We start from the raw sequence: 15,858 nt of genomic DNA, 5'->3' as shown, positions 1-15,858 counted from the left end.
AGTACCAAGTGACATGAAGTCATGCTGTCAAGCAGGCCTTGTACCGGTCTCCCTCTAAAGGATGGGAGAAAGCCTTTCAGAACCAGTCCAATAGTATTAAGCTCAAGAGACTGATGTAGAGCCGCAGTTCTATTGGGGACTGCACAACCCTGAGCTCCTACTGTTCCAGGTGCCTGCCCCAACCCACAGAAGATGCATTCATCACAACTATGAGCTATGGCTGGGGTAGGTAGAATTGCCAGCCACATTACGAGTTGGTCTTCACCTGTCACTACAGAAAATCTTGGGCTAGATACATATGCTTATCATACTCCTGCCATCTAGTGCTGGGCTCAGACGATTGCAACTCGCTTTTTTCGAAGAAGCCTTTTGAGTCACGAGGTATAGGTGACTCCTTCTATAGTCTGTACTGCGCATGGTGAGCGGATCCATTGTTAAGTTGTTTTTGGCTCACCTGGTAAGCTTGGTGTAGGAGCAGTAGAGAGATAGTAAAGATGAACATTAAAAGATATAGATAATTAAGAATGAATATTTATGAATAGTGTATATGTGAACCATTTGCTTCCGGGAAGTAGGGTGGGTGCATATGAATCTATAGCATATAGGCTGTGAGCAGATGCTTAAAAGGTAAGTAACATATTCCATTTGTAGCATGTGTTGGCCATAGATACATAAGCTTAGCATCTAATGTAAAGGTGTGCTCCCCAAAAGCGGTGGCTAGCTAATTGTTGACGAACAGCCTTGAAAAAGGGTTCCTAATACTGCTTGACCCACACTAGCTTATTGGTTAGCCAAGACATCAACACAATAGTGTTTTGTGAGTGTATGTGGGTTATTCCATGTAGCTGCTTTACAGATATCCGCTAGTGGAATATTTCCTAGGAAAGCAATAGAGGCTCCAGTTTTACATGTGGAGGGAGCGCTGGATGAGCAAGTAGCAACTGTTCAGCTTTGTGGTAGGAAGTTTCGATGCATTTTACTGTCCACCTTGTGAGCCCAGCTTTAGATATAGGTGAGCCTTTGTGTGGGTTTGAGAAAGCTATGAAGAGTCGTTGAATTTTCCTAATAGGTTTCATTCTCTAGATGTAGTACATTACTGCTCTTTTAACATTGAGGGTATGTAGCTATTTTTCCGGCACCGAGTCTTGTTTGAGGTTTGGTTTATATGAAAAGAAGGAACTACTTTGATAGAAATTTCGGATTTATTCTTAGTACTCTCTAGGACTAGTTTATTTGGACAGCTTTGGAAAAAAGGTTCTTCAAGGGTGAGTGCTTGAAGTTCCCATATTAATATTAGCGATGTAATATCCACTAAAAACATATCTTCCATGTGAGGAACTGTAGATCACGTAAATTTAGTGATTCAAAAGGAGGGCCCATATGCCTGATGAAAACAATATTTAGATTCCCATGCGGGTGCTGGTGGAATGAAGGGAGGAATTACTCTTATTAGTCCTTCCATAAATGTTGGAATTTTAAACAAAGACATGTGATGTCTATTTTGCATGTAGGCAGCAAGTGGAGCTAGGTGTAAACGAATAGAGGTGTATGCAAGTCCTGCGTGTTGTAAATGTAGCAGGTAATAGATAACGTATTGTACTGTTGGTGAAAGTGGTTGGATTTGTTTTGTGAGACAGTAATGAACAAACAGTTTCCACTTTGCTGCATAACAAGCTCTTGTGGTTGGTTTGCAAGCTCTTTTCAGAATGGTCATACATTCTTGTGAAAGATTGAGGTACCCAAATTCTATGACTTCAGAAGCCAGATCGCCAGATTTAACTGCTTGGGGTTGGGGTACATAACCAACCAGTGCTCATTAGTTAGCAGATGTGACCAGATTGTCCGTTTCTTATGTGGTACAACAGATAGTTGTAGTAGGGTTGTGAACCACGCTTGTCAAGCTCATGTTGGGGCGATTAGAATTAGTGTGAGGGATGTTTGAGTGAGCTTCTGGACCAGGTAAGGAATGAGTGGGAGAGGAAGAAAAGTGTAGGCAAATATCCAGGACTAGTTGACCAGGGCATTGCCTCTGCATTGAGGGTGAGGAAACGTGGAGGTGAAGCTTTGGCATTTTGCGTTCTGGTCTGTGACAAATAGGTCAATTTCTAGGGTTCCCACCGTTGGAAGTTTTAGTGGGGCTGTGTTGTATTGATTTTACACTCCTGTACTTGCTGATGCATTCTGCGGTATCATATATGCAAAGTAGTTATTCACTCCAGGTAGGTATTCTGCTAGGAGGTGGGTGTTGTGAGATATGGCCCAGTCTCATATGCACTCTGCTAAGCGGGAGAGCTGCATGAAATGGGAGCCTAACAGTTTTTGAAAGTAATACATGACGGTCATGTTGTCTGTATGCCTAGAACTACTTTGTGGTGAATATGTTGCTGAAAAGCTTTGGGAGCTAACCAAATTGCTAGAAGCTCCAATTGACTGATGTGTACATATTTCTACACTGGAGACCATTGGCTGCGTACTTTCAAATGCTGCATGTGTACCCCATCCAGGTAAGGAGGCGTCTGTTGTAATGGTGACCTGTGGGATGGGGCTTTGAGGGCCGACCCTGTATTGCTGTAGAGGGCGCATGCAGAAGTTGTGCATGTAGTACTATGGAAATATATGAGGCCATCATGCCTATAAGGTTAATTACTGTTTTGACTGCTAAGTGACTATTTGGTTGAAAAAGAGTCAAAGCAAGTTGGAACTTTAGTACGCTTGCAGAACTGGGATATGCTTTTGTTGTGGTAGAGTTTAGGGATATGCCGAGAAACGGTTGCACTTGTAATGGTTGTAGGTGGGATTTTGTAGTATTGAGTATAAGCTCAGCTTGTGTAGAAGGCTGATAACCCTTTGAGTGTCCTGCAAACATTATTTTTTGTTTGCACTCTTGATCAGGCAATCAACTAGGTATAGGAACACGTTTGTGCCCTCCCTTCTGAGATGAGCTGCTACTACTGCGAGGCACTTTGTGAATACCCTTGGTGTTTAGTTACTCGGAATGGCAACACTTTGAACTGATAATGTTAGCCACTTACTTGAAAACTGAGGTAGAGCCAAAGGGCTGGATGTATTGGTATGTGAAAATAGGCATCTTTGAGATCTATGGCTGTCATGAAGACTATTTGCTGTAACAATGGTATGCCTTCCTGGAGTGTTAACATATGGAAGTGCTCCAATAGGATGTATTTGTTGTGAGGCTTGAGGTCTAGTATTCGTGGTTAAGTCCCATCTTTCTTTGGAATGAGGAAGTATAAGGAGTACACCCCCTGTCCTTGGTGTCAAGGCGAGGTATTGAAAGGATGAAATTTAAGTTCGAGACAATATCTGTCTTTTATTATTGAAAGGGCTCACTAATCTGACACAGTACGTTCCCACTGTGTGAGACAGTCCTTTAGTCGTAACCCCACTGGTGTTAAGTGTCGAGGGAGAGGCAAAGAGAGTCACTGCTTATTGGAAGTGGTCCCTTTTGTAGTAGATCCACAACCTCCGCCATTGTTCCCCCCGTATTGTGATCTGTAAGAAGACCCTCTAGTGCATTGAGAGAGATAGGGGCTTTATGGTTTTGGGGGGTAAATGTGTCCGTAGAAGTGGCTGTTTTGGATGTCCCTCTGTATTGCCCACTATGAAAGGAACCCCTGTGTTAGTAGGTTTGAAGGGCATCTATGGTTTTTGTGGTATTGATGTCCTTCTTTATTTTCACGAGTATTTCATCTACTTGGGGCCCAAATAGGTGTACCCATAAATGGTAGGTTCAGTAGATATTACTACACATCAGGTTTAAAACCTGATACTCTGAGCAAAGCATGGCACCAAATAATAATGATAGTGTTTAACTCCTTTGCGCTGGTGTCTGCTTCATCTAATGCACATTGCATTGTGGCAATAGATGTTATTTTCCCTTCTACTACCCTTGCGGGTATCAGAGCGCTTTACAGATTTACAGAGAGCAACACAGTGATAGCAATAAAATCTGAATCAATGTATAAAAAAATAAATAAATAAAAATAAATGTACAGGTGTCAACCAGGGAAGGGAGGGAATGCTATACAAGGTTCGCAAAGTAGCTTATATTGATCTGGAAGATGCTGGAGATGCTGGAGTAGATCCTGCATTTCATCCAATTGTCCTCTGTTATATCTAGATAGGAAGTCCACTGAGTTTGCTATTCTAAGGTGGTTGGCTGCCACACACTTAGCGGCGGCGTCATACTTTTTGGTCTTCTTATCAGTGGGAGGGGGATCACCAGTACCCTGCAAGTTGGCCCGTTTCCTAGCTGTGAGTCTGCCGGTACCAGGCCCTTTGATGTAAGTGGGGTCAGTTGGTGAGGGTTTGTACTTATTGTTAAGCCGTGGTGTTATAACCCTTGATTTTATGGGTTGCTTGAATATTTCAGCTGTGGCTTTAAGCACAGCCTTTAACATTGGTAAGAACTGAAAAGTGAGCTGCGATTTGGAGAGGTTTTCAACAACAAATCATCCTCATCCTGTAGGGTATGCATTTCTACCTAATAGTTTTGTGCGGCTCTACGGAGAACCTCATCATATGAAGTAGTGTTGTCTGGTGGTGAGGGTTTAGATGGATAAAAATGAGGGTCTGTATCCCCATGAGGGCCAACATCATAGCCATCCCATGGTTGGTCAATATCCACAGTGTCAACTTGTGGATCAGCGAAGTAAGGTGCATCATAGGGGTCAATATGGTGAGTTGCGACTATGTTCCCCTAAGGATGATGTTGTGGGTGCATATGAGGGATGCACTGTGGTGAGGTCGGTGGAATTGGAGGAGGTGGCAACAGTGGAAGCGAAGCAGGAAGAGCATGTGGAGGAGAGGGTAAAGGTAGTGGAGAAGGTGGTGGTGTTTCTGTAGGAAACTGCATGGGGCTAGCACCCTCATACTTTTGCTTTTTGCGTAGAGGCTTTAGTAACTGGGGTCCTATGATCTCCTCTTCAAAAGACTTTTTCCGCTTTGGGAGTGTTTCAGTAGGTAGAGGAGGTGTTTTGGCAACCACTTTTCCCATGTCCGCGTTAATGAGCAGCGGTTTGTGCTTTGATACGCTCAACCGGCCGTTCTTTTGGCTCTCTGTCAATTTTTGCAGCTTTTGTCATTGAAAGAGTTTTGGGTGCCAAAGATATTTTCGATGCTGAGGAAGACTTGGCATGGTGAGATGTTTTGGACGCTGAGGGAGTTTTCAGCTTCAAGGGCGTACCATGTGTTTGTGGCATTGATTTTGGCTCCAAATGCCTGAAGGCTTTTCAGGCGTTGTATGCGCCTTTGACACCGGCTAGAGAAGGGGCTTCGACATTGTACTGGTCGGTGATTTTGACTTTTTGGTGCCTTTAGGAGTCTGTTTAGGTGGAGGCACAAGGGTCTGCTCCTTTGCCTTCAGCCGGACACCACCATAGCCCGAAGGCAGTGGGGTTCCATGAGCCAGCGTTTTGGTTTGGGCATTGGAGGGTTTTGGTAATGCATTCACATGCTTCATGGAACGTTTAGGCTCATAGTCCTATTTGGAACATCGCTGGCAAGTAGAATGGGAGTGTCCATTGGCGCCCCATGGGCTGCTGCCTCCTCCTCGTCATCCTCCTGAGCATGGAACCTTTGTGGGAGGTCTCCGAAGATGTTGGTTGCATCGTCAGCTCGAGTCATCTGCATTGCAGTATGTAGCCAGCCTGATTCTCTACGTTGATGAAGAGTTTTCATCTAAGCAGACTTCACACTACATTTCTGGAGACAGGCAAAGGTTGCAGACTGGGTGTTGGTCGTGTGTGGAGTATTTGGCATGGCACTTGGAGCAGAAGCTGAAGGGAGACTTTTCCATCACTCTGTGCACGTTGAGTGAAAGAAGATGGTAATGAAGGTGGAAGCTGAAGTGGAAAAGTGGGTCCGAGTCAGGGCGGGCAGAACGAAGGCTGTCAAAAAGACCAGTAGTTGTTGTTTTCCTGTGCTATCCATTGAAGGTTGATAAGTCGCCCGCTAAAGGAGCCCCCAAGAATATGATGAAGCTTTGATCCCTTAGCTACAAGACAGGGTTGCTTAAATATTTCAGCTGTGGCTTTAAGCACAGCCTTTAAAATTGGTAAGAACTGAAAAGTGAGCTGTGATTTGGAGAGGTTTTGAACAACAAATCATCCTCATCCTGTAGGGTATGCATTTCTACCTAATAGTTTTGTGCGGCTCTACGGAGAACCTCATCATATGAAGTAGTGTTGTCTGGTGGTGAGGGTTTAGATGGATAAAAATGAGGGTCTGTATCCCTCATGGGGATACAGACCCTGATGGAGGTGAAAAATAATCCGACCTGATGGAGGTGAAAAATAATCTAACAATGGAGCTGATGACCATGCGCAATACAGACTATTGGAGGAGTCACCTATACCTTGTGACTCGAAAGCTTTAAAAAAAGAATTGCCAACATCCAAGCCCAACACTAGATGGCAGGACTATGCTAAGCATATGTGTCTCTGGCCAACACATGCTTCGAATTGGAGGTTCCACTGCAAAACCCGCATGTGTCAACGAGCAGAAGGGACCAGAACTGACCTCACTGAGACTCAGGACTGATTACCAAGCATCAGGATCCTAGAATGAATTTACTGGGTTCATTGTGGGGGCGGTCGGCTTCAACACCACCGAGTCCAGGATGGCTCCGATGAAGGGAACCCTCGGGGTCAGTGTCGGGTGAGACTTTAGTTCACTGACAGAAACCCCCATGGATGACACAAGGACCATCAGAGTCCTAAGCAGCCAGTTGTTGAAACACATGTATCCCTAGCAAGCAATGACGGACTATGGCCACCACCATCACCTCAGTAAACACACGAGGAGTGGAGGTGAGTAAGAAGGACAGAGCAGCAAATTGAAAATGCTCTGACCATGGGTGTCTGCAAGGGGGGACACAGGAGGAGATTGCCGCCGCCCCTGGATTTTTCACTTGCCCTTTAATGACTATGCCCCTGCCCTTTGACATTGTTAAAAGGGTCAGAGGGGATGACGTTAAAATTATGCCCCCCCCCCCCTGAAAAACTTTCTGCCGGATGCCCACGGCTCGAACCCCCGCTTCAAACAGAAGGTAAGGTCGTTAAGGATGAGCACATGAAAGTATGCATTCTGCAAGTTCTAGGTTACCATCCAGTTCTGAGGTTCCGTGATTCTGAACCCGTTCAATAAAAGTCGTCGTATCTAGACGATTTTGGTATCAGCGGACCGCAAATGACGAGTGCAGTATGTACGAGTGTTTTCGTCATAATCGATCAATGGAATCACTACGTATTCATGGATTTCGTTCGAATCTTCGGGTTCCATTTTGTGTACGGCAGCCATTTTGTGGTTGCCCTCACATAGGCCGATGACTACGGCCGAACGAGTCCTTGGGGCACGTACACCTTTAGCTGACTTTTGTGTGACCTGAACGAACTGATTCCCTTGCCCGAGGCTGACCTCGTTGAGCCAGTTCCTTGTTAGGCAGCTGGTCAGATAGAGATCAAAGAGCAGGACATTGCTGAGTTTACGGTACATGCACACACCCTTCTATCTTGCTTCTCATCTGTTTCTGTTCCTTTCTTTATGGCTTAATTACTGATTTGGGTTGAGGTCTTTTATTATGGGTTCGTCCGGCCTGTCCGAGCAGGAATGTTGGATTTTGCCTTGTCATTTCTGGTGGGCTGGACAACGGAAAGTGGGTTTGTCGTCATGCGATATTTTTGAAATGTTATCATCTGATTGGTTCGTTTATATGTAACCGATGCTAGCCAGGAATGAGATTTTTAGCATAAAAGACGATGCTCCGCTCTATGAATTTGTGCAGTCTCTAGCGAACCACCCGTGTTGTGCTTCGTAGACCTCTGTTCCTGGTTGCAGACAATAAATTTGGTCTTTGACGTCACCGAGAAGTATCCCGTGTCTCTGTATTCTAAGACAGGTGTACCCGAAGACATTGGGCGTTTCCCCTGGCACCGCTGGGTTCTAAAACCCGATTCTTCAGTTCCATGGATCCAGGACAGCAAGAACTTGGGCTGGAGTGAGTATTCCGAATTAGTTTTTCCACTGGAATACATTTATAGGGCAAAGAGACAAAGTCAGCCTGAGCCCTCCATTCTTCTTGGGCACCTGGAAAAGCCAGGAGAAACACCCCATAATTTTCTGAGCCCAGTACAAACTCAATGGCCCCTTCAGCGAAGAACAACTTGACTTCCTACAGAATGATAATGACATGATCTCCCTGCACTTGAGATGGAATGGGTGGGATGCAAGAGGTGTGGGGGGTGAAATGAATAGCTGGGCATATTCTTTGTCAACAATTTGCAACACCCACTCATCTGAAGGGATGGATTTCCAGCTAGGTAGGAAAAATGAAAAGCTCCCTCTCAACTGGTCCTTGCAAAGGCAAATTAATGTGGCTTGGAAGCCCTTGAAGTGGGCGATAACGAGGTGGAAGTGTGCAGCCCTTGGTGGTGCCCGCCACCTCGGCCACAAAAACCCTGGGCCAGCTGCTGAACTGGTTATGAGTGCTGCAGCACTCAACAAGTCAGACCTCACAAGTATCCTCTATACTTTCTGTATTTCTGGCCCAACCGGCAGGCCAGTAAAAGAAAGCTTAGGGAGCGGGCCATAATGCAGCTATATTTGAAACAGTCTAGTGCAGAGATGGCCTGTCCACAAAGGGTATGTCCATGAGAGATTCCCAGATGTCAACAGAAAATCCACTTGTGCGCATTCATGCAAGGACCCTTATCACAACACTAGTACCCTTGGCATGGCCCACACCTTATTTTGTGTATAGGCTGGCCAGTAATACATATTGGACACCATTTTGTTCATCCTGAATTATTAAAGCAATGGATGCTCTGAATTCTTAAGGGCTGCTGGTAAGGTCTCATTGGCCATGTCCCAAAGAGTGTGTTTGATGAGCCAATAGGCACACTGCATTCAGGGACCATAAGGTCAAACTGGATGAATGAAAATACTTTTATTGCCAAATGCATCGATGCGCTTTGGCACCCTATCTGGCGCTGCAGAATGTAACGCATTTGAGATGATTGCGCACATGGACGCTTGTACAGCAATGCTTTCCAGGGTCAGATGCTGAGTGATAAACGGTGGGTTACCAGGAGCTGGCCTACGTCATCAAGTCACTGGGCGACTGACCTTATCCAAGCCACAATTAAGGTGTCTGTTAGAGCTCACTGATTCCAAACTTGTGAGCACCCAAGGTACTGTAAATTTTCTATTGTGACTGGTGGAGCCTCAATTATAGGGCTTAAAAGTAATCTGTGCCTAAGTGCATGGATTCTTGTGTATGGGCACCAGCACCATCTGCAGTCCTTCACTGATAAGCCAGTGGGATAGTGGACTCAGTAACTGTGCCAAGCCACTGGGCAACAAACAGTTCCCTAATGTCCACTGCAGTGACTGTTGGCTTGCCAGGCTTGGACGGACCTTTCTGGGCAGTTTGGATGGGCTGTGGGCATCATTTTGTGTTTGAGAGGCTTTGAGGCAGTTGTATTGAAACCTTATATAAAAGTATCTGTGCAAAGAGATACAATTCCCTATGAAGGGTAGCACAGCAAACAGTTACACCTCTGAAGCATAACCTGCAATTGCAGCTACTGTTTGGGTTATCTAATAGGGAAGGACATAAACGCACACCAGATACCTGAATTCACCAGCATGCTTGCATTTTAGTCCTCATTGAAGTAAATGGTCATCAGTCCATGAGTTTGGGTTCCATGCCCATGAAGGTGGGTTGGGGGCATATGTATCAAGCCCTTTTCCCGTTCGCAAACGGGCAGATTCTCAGAACGGGAAAAGGCCTTCTGGGATGTATCATCCCAAGTGTGTATCACAAATTAGAGAATCGCAAAATGTGTAATTCTCTACTTTGCGATTACATTTAAGGAATCGCAAATTGCGATTCCTTAAATGAAATGTATGAAGCACCTAAGTTGTGCGATTTCTCCTTAGGAAACCTCAAATTACCACCAACTTCAAGTTGGTGCTAATTTGCGATTTCTTTGAAAAATGAATTTTTGGCATTTTTCAAAGTGCCATGTGGGGCACCTACATGCCCTTAGGGTATGTATGTGCGCCACATGCTCACAAATGCTCATTTCAGGGGTGCTTCAGGGTGCACCCTTGAAATTACATTCTCAATTTGCGATTCTCAAATTGCGAATCGCAAATTGAGAATGTCTTCTCATTCATTCCTATGGGCCTCCTGGCCCATAGGAATGAATGGGAAGATATTCCTTAATTGCGATTTGCAATTTGCAAATCGCAATTAAGGAATGCCAAGAAATCGCTAACTATTTGCAAGTTTTTTAATACATCTCGCTATTTGAGACTCGCAAATAGAGTATTTGATACATATACCCCTTGGTGATCATAAATATCTTCATAGACTAACATTTTTTAGAGACTGCAATCTTAACAGAAATATAGCACTTACAAATTGAGCACAACAACAGCATCTGGGATCAGATCTCCGGCTAGGGCGGTGAGAGAGCTCTGTTTTTGCAGTTTATCATCATTACATCTACAGTATTTAGTTTCATGTGTATTAAAATACGTCTGGCATTTTTGTTTTACATAGCAAGGTACTGGTCACACAGTTATTAAGGGATATTACTACGTTTTACTTAGTTCTGAGTTTCTAACCTCTTAGCACTTCCTTAAGTAAGCCTTGGACTGGTCTGCATTGATGCCAATGAGAGATATGTGCTTAAGGGGAGCACTTTGCAATTCAACTTGTGGTCCAACAGTGCTGTTGACCTGGAACACCAGCGTCGAACAACTCGAATTGTCCCAACTGGAGCCAAGTTCTTGCCCTGGAATCACAGGAAACACGTCTCACAGTATTTGATTTGCAGAGATTACTTTCAGTAAATGGTGGGAGAATGTCATTGGGGATTTGATGCATTTTCCACAAAAGCATTCTGGACCCTCGGAATGGCCAAAGTGTCCTTGTCTACAGCTAGAAGTGCACGTCAATGCCTGGCAAGAAAAAACAGTAATTTCAAAGGACATAGCAACAAAGGCCAATTATCTGGTGCCTGGACAAGGACCCTGCCTACTGAAGGTCTTTAAGCAACAGGGCTAGTTTGTTGGGGAAAATAGCTGGTCAAGGTGTCCGTATACCTTGATACCCACTTAGATGGTGCAAATTCTCGGGGGCCAATGTCTTTGAACCATTCAAAGGCAATCAGGAAATTAAAGTGGTAGGGCTTTCACAGGGGCAGAGGCATGGACAAACCAGGAGACAATTCAAGTTCCGGAGTAGGTACCAGGGGCACAAATGATGACAAATATGGAACCATTTGGCAGAACATGAATCCAACTTTTAAAGAGTCATGCAATCACCTCTAGCTACCCCACTGAATTTCCAGACCATGGGGGTAATCCTCAAGACCTTTAAGGAGAAACTAGAAGGCACACCAAGGTATTGGATGACGTGGACTCAAGTTTCACAACAGCTACAGACAACAGTTCTTCCCCTAGGCCACAATGATGATGTGAAGTAGTGACGACTCCTGAACAGCTTCTCTGGGGCCACCCCATGTCCACGAGCTGACATTGTCCAATGGCTGTCTCCAACAGATCAATGCATGCAGCAAAGTCCTGTACTCGGCTGTAAATCAGTCATTCCCACTGGGAAGATGCAGTCCAGTTTTTCTTTGAGGCACACAGATCTTCCACTATACACAGGTCAGTCACAGCAGTGGTTTCTTCAAGTTTATCCCTGACTCAGCCCAAATCTAAGGAGGAGATATCAACCACGTAGGCTCTGTTCCTGGAGCTCAAGTCTTCTCTCCTACGCTGGTGTGTAGCTGCTCATTAGGTATCAAGAGAAACGTACAGCCCTGTACTGGACAAGAGACACAGTACTAGAAAGATCTGGCCAATCAGATCCACTCCACCCTTCGATTTTTGAAACCCTATGAATAAAGGCAAATTGCTTGCAGGAAGATGGTTCACTGTAGCTTCTTCTGAGTCTATTGGAGTTGGACTAGAAGAAACACAGATTGGTCTTCGATAATTCAGATACTTAAGGTACGCAGAAAACAGAAGGATGTGAGGAGGAGCTGGTATAGTTCTGCAAAAGATACTGTGGCTACTTCAAATTGGGCTAGGGGCTTTCTCTACCACTCACGGTCAACCCAGTGTCTAAGCAATCTTTTCATTCTTGCATGTCTAACTAAAGGGATGAGGACATGCCTAAATGAGAGTTTATTTTCACCGAGCAAACAAATATATTAGCATTTGGATAGCGCAACAGTAAAAGGTCGGGGCAGAAGGTGATATCATACACTGCGCACAAATCTAGAGGGATATTTTCCAAATGAACCACTGCAGCAAAAAGGTAAATATTCTCCTTTTTGCTGACAATGATAGAATTAAATGAGTAGTGTACATGAGTTCAAAGATGGTTAAGACAGGTATGAAAATCATGTGAAGACTGAATCTAATGTTTAAAAATGCAATGTCTACTTGCTCTAAGATAAATGCTACTTTTAGTTTAATTGAAGAGAAGCTTTCTTGGCTGACCACTCCCAGAAAGCGGTTAACTAAAGCACTTGTGAGTTAAAGTGAAAAACATTAGTGTAAATTAGTTTCAGTAAAGCAATAGACACAGCTCCCCTCTACGTTTGTTTCCAAGCTTTGTAGGGCATTCAGTGCTGGTACTGCAGTTGCCTACGAATATGGACACACGTCTGCTGTCTAAGTTTATGAACACTTCTAACATAAAATAATGGGAATAGCCACAGAAGCTTACTGATCCTAAAAATCTAAGGATTAAGGCGATGCACAGTGTACAACAAGCAAATGTGTCGACAAAAGCTTTCTCATGGGTCTTGTTGGAAGCAGTGTGTTTTGTTCAAGCATGAAGTGCCACTATTAATCATACCTGCATCTTGGATATACTGGAACAGACCAGTCCTCAGGTCATCTGAGCTGTGCTCCGTTTTGAAGGCTTGATATCTTCCAATAGGGGACACAGGCTGCAGCGGTCTATCAGAAACCAGGGCCTCGATGCCATCCTCGGTCTTCATGTACTTTTGAAGAAGCTCCTGCAGAAGCACTAGGCAGTTCAAATGCTCCTGGCCCCAGAACACCTCATCAATAAATGTAAAAAACAAAATGTTGGAAAGAGTAGAAAACATGCAATTCTTCTACAGGTGACCATTGTTGTAATGGTCTTTATTTTATTTCACTTCTCTAACAAATACTAAGCTTGGGGCTCTCAGGGAAGCATGACTGTTGATATTACAAGGACCTAATAGTACTGCAGTAGAATAGATTCAGCAGTACAGAACGATCAGTCATGATGGCTCATTATACGATAATTCTTAAAAGACGTGGATGTTCTCTCCCTTCATCTCTTCTTTCCTCCAGACTTTAAAACCACTCAACAGGTGTCAATCATTTTGATGCTTCAGGCTTCAACATTTTTTAAACATACCACTGGATCTGCTAACGTCTGAGAACCACCAACTTTTTTGTATATTGGGCAAATCTGAAGTTTAAGCATTATGAACTCAGAAATTGAATAAACACAATACCAAATTGCAATGTTGCCCTTAACTTATTCCACCATGCATGCACGAGAAAAGAAGTTTCTGAAGCATAGATAATATACATCTACGAATGAACCAATCTTGATAGAGTGGACTCTTCCAATACCTGCATCAGCCCTCCGCGCACGTCCAGCAGTACTTTTGGAGTGTCGCACTGAGGGCCAGGATTCCCACTGTGTTTGCACCACTTGGCCTCTAGGTTGATGTTGCTGCAGACTGGGCCCACCAGTATTCTGCTTCTTTCTTTCAGGCTCGTTTTCAGGACACAGTCATTAAGTGCAAGTGCTAACGATGCACTATGGATGACACCTAAGGAAGGAATGAAGCACACATTCAGTCTGCTGCATTAACATATTTGTTGAATCTTTGTTTTGTAGTTCACTCCCAAGCACCCAGTATTGGGCATTCCTACTTTCTGATGCTACTGCCCTGCTTAGTTACGGCTAATTCTGATAGTAGAGCAAGCTAAGCGGGCAAAACCCAAAATGAGACCGTCAAATCAAGAGCCACACAAGGGAATATTTGACCTGTTATGTGGGATACTTTTAAATTGGGGTGAGGATGTAATTTAAAACCCCTCATTAAAAATGTCTGAGTGATTATATTCTTGGGGCACACCATGGCAGGTAGGATCTTCACTTGAAGGGATAAGGCAATCATATAGGGGAAGAGCTGTAATCAATATAGAGGAACAATTCGTAAGGTGGACATTGTTTCCCAGAAGTAAGGCTACAGATGCTAATGCAGCAAAAACAAGATGATGGGCGCAGTGCTGAAACCTTTCAAACACTCGCCTCCAGTCAAGAGATCTGGGTTAAATCTATCATTGTTTTGATCACCACACCACCCCAGTTTGGACCTAGTCCTATGCAAATCACTCTTGACCCAGCTCCCCATGGGAAAAGTCAAGCTCGAACTTCCAGGTCCTTGGCAAACCCATCACAAATGCGGGGGAAACCTCGCCCTGCACCCATGCAGCTCTCAGACAGGCATGCAGGAATCCAATGCATTTTTTTCCTCTTCACAGAATAGTGGCCGCTGACTCATGAGTTTCATTACAATTCCTATTCTTCTGCTGAAACCCCATTGGGGGAAGGGGGTGCATTTTCCACACCATTGGGTGCCCCCAGCACTTCTCTATGGTTAATTTATTTATTAATAAAGTTTTATATAGCGTGGACTAGATCCCGAAGGATATCAGAGCGCTTTACAGTTACAGGGAAAGATAACAATCAGATCATGAATCAAACATGGGTAGTAAAATAAACATAAGCTCAAATAGTTCACGCATAACAATTCAATTAAAGTCCAGAGAGGACAAGGAGGGGGCTATATGATGTGGCGTGATGATATAAGGGTAGTAGGTAAATAATCAAAAACAGAAATAATAATCATACTATAGTAAAATCTAAAACATGAATTATATGGGGCTTCTGCTAAGCATTGAATCAAATGGTAAACAACTAATAGAACATTTACAGACCTGGGTGAGCGTACGATGGGGAAGAGGATGTGACATAATGATTAGAGGGGAGCAAAACAATAATCATGTACAGGAAGATAAACTCTACCAGATCATCATATACAGGGATGAATCCTATTATACAATGTCCGATGCCTTTCGGGCGGAAAATAAAGAAGGGTATATATATTGCCCTTCCTAATGCGGTAAGAACTTCTTCATAAGGAATTTTTTTGCTTCCAATTTGAAAGCGGCCTTGGAAGAGATCCTCCTAATTTCGGGTGAAAGAGAGTTCCAAATTTTAGCAGCAGAACCAGAGAAAGCTCGGTGGCAAGTTCTTTTTTTGCGGGAGATCCGTGGTTTCAGGAGGAGGGAATTGGCACTCCTTGATGATCTACCTCCGCCAGATAGTTCTAGTTTTTGTGCTAGGTTGATAGGGGTTTTGAAACGGAGGGCTTTGTGTGAAAGGCAGGCAATCTTCAGTTGAATTCTAGCTTCGTAGGGTAGCCAATTTAGTGATTTTAAAACCGGAGAGATGTGTGTGTTCCGCTTGGTACCCGTGATCAGTCTGGTCGCTGCGTTCAGAGAGGCCTTTAGGGGCGCCAAAGAGTATTTAGGGAGTCCACATAGCGTGGCACTGCCGTAGTCAAGTCTCGGTAGACAAGCGTTTGGACCACTTGCTTGAAATCTGCTTGCGGTAGGAAAGGTTTGAGATTCCTGAGTGTTCTTAGAAGGTGGTTAGTTCCCTTGCACACGTTGCTGATGTGAGACTTCATATTCAGATGCTTGACCAGAGTAATTCCCTGGGATTTAGCTGAATTCATGATG

The 15,858-nt window shown here is 44.1% G+C and overlaps 1 protein-coding gene across 1 annotated transcript in view; it reads right to left on the bottom strand.

The window, feature by feature from the left end:
* The window catches only part of VPS13B (vacuolar protein sorting 13 homolog B), a 2,999,480-nt gene that overhangs the window by 532,014 nt on the left and 2,451,608 nt on the right, over positions 1 to 15,858 (bottom strand). Inside the window, exons 37-38 of the mRNA XM_086966051.1 lie at positions 13,675 to 13,877; positions 12,899 to 13,106 (exon numbers count right to left, since the gene is read on the bottom strand). Of these exons, the coding sequence (XP_086822177.1) occupies positions 12,899 to 13,106; positions 13,675 to 13,877 (411 nt within the window). The remainder of the gene's footprint in view (positions 1 to 12,898; positions 13,107 to 13,674; positions 13,878 to 15,858) is intronic.

This window comes from Lissotriton vulgaris, chromosome 4_1 (genome assembly GCF_964263255.1).
Source record: "Lissotriton vulgaris chromosome 4_1, aLisVul1.2, whole genome shotgun sequence".
Lineage (NCBI taxonomy): Eukaryota > Metazoa > Chordata > Amphibia > Caudata > Salamandridae > Lissotriton > Lissotriton vulgaris.
The sequence above is the reverse complement of the archived record's forward strand: the minus strand, read 5'-3'. Positions and strand labels throughout refer to the sequence as shown.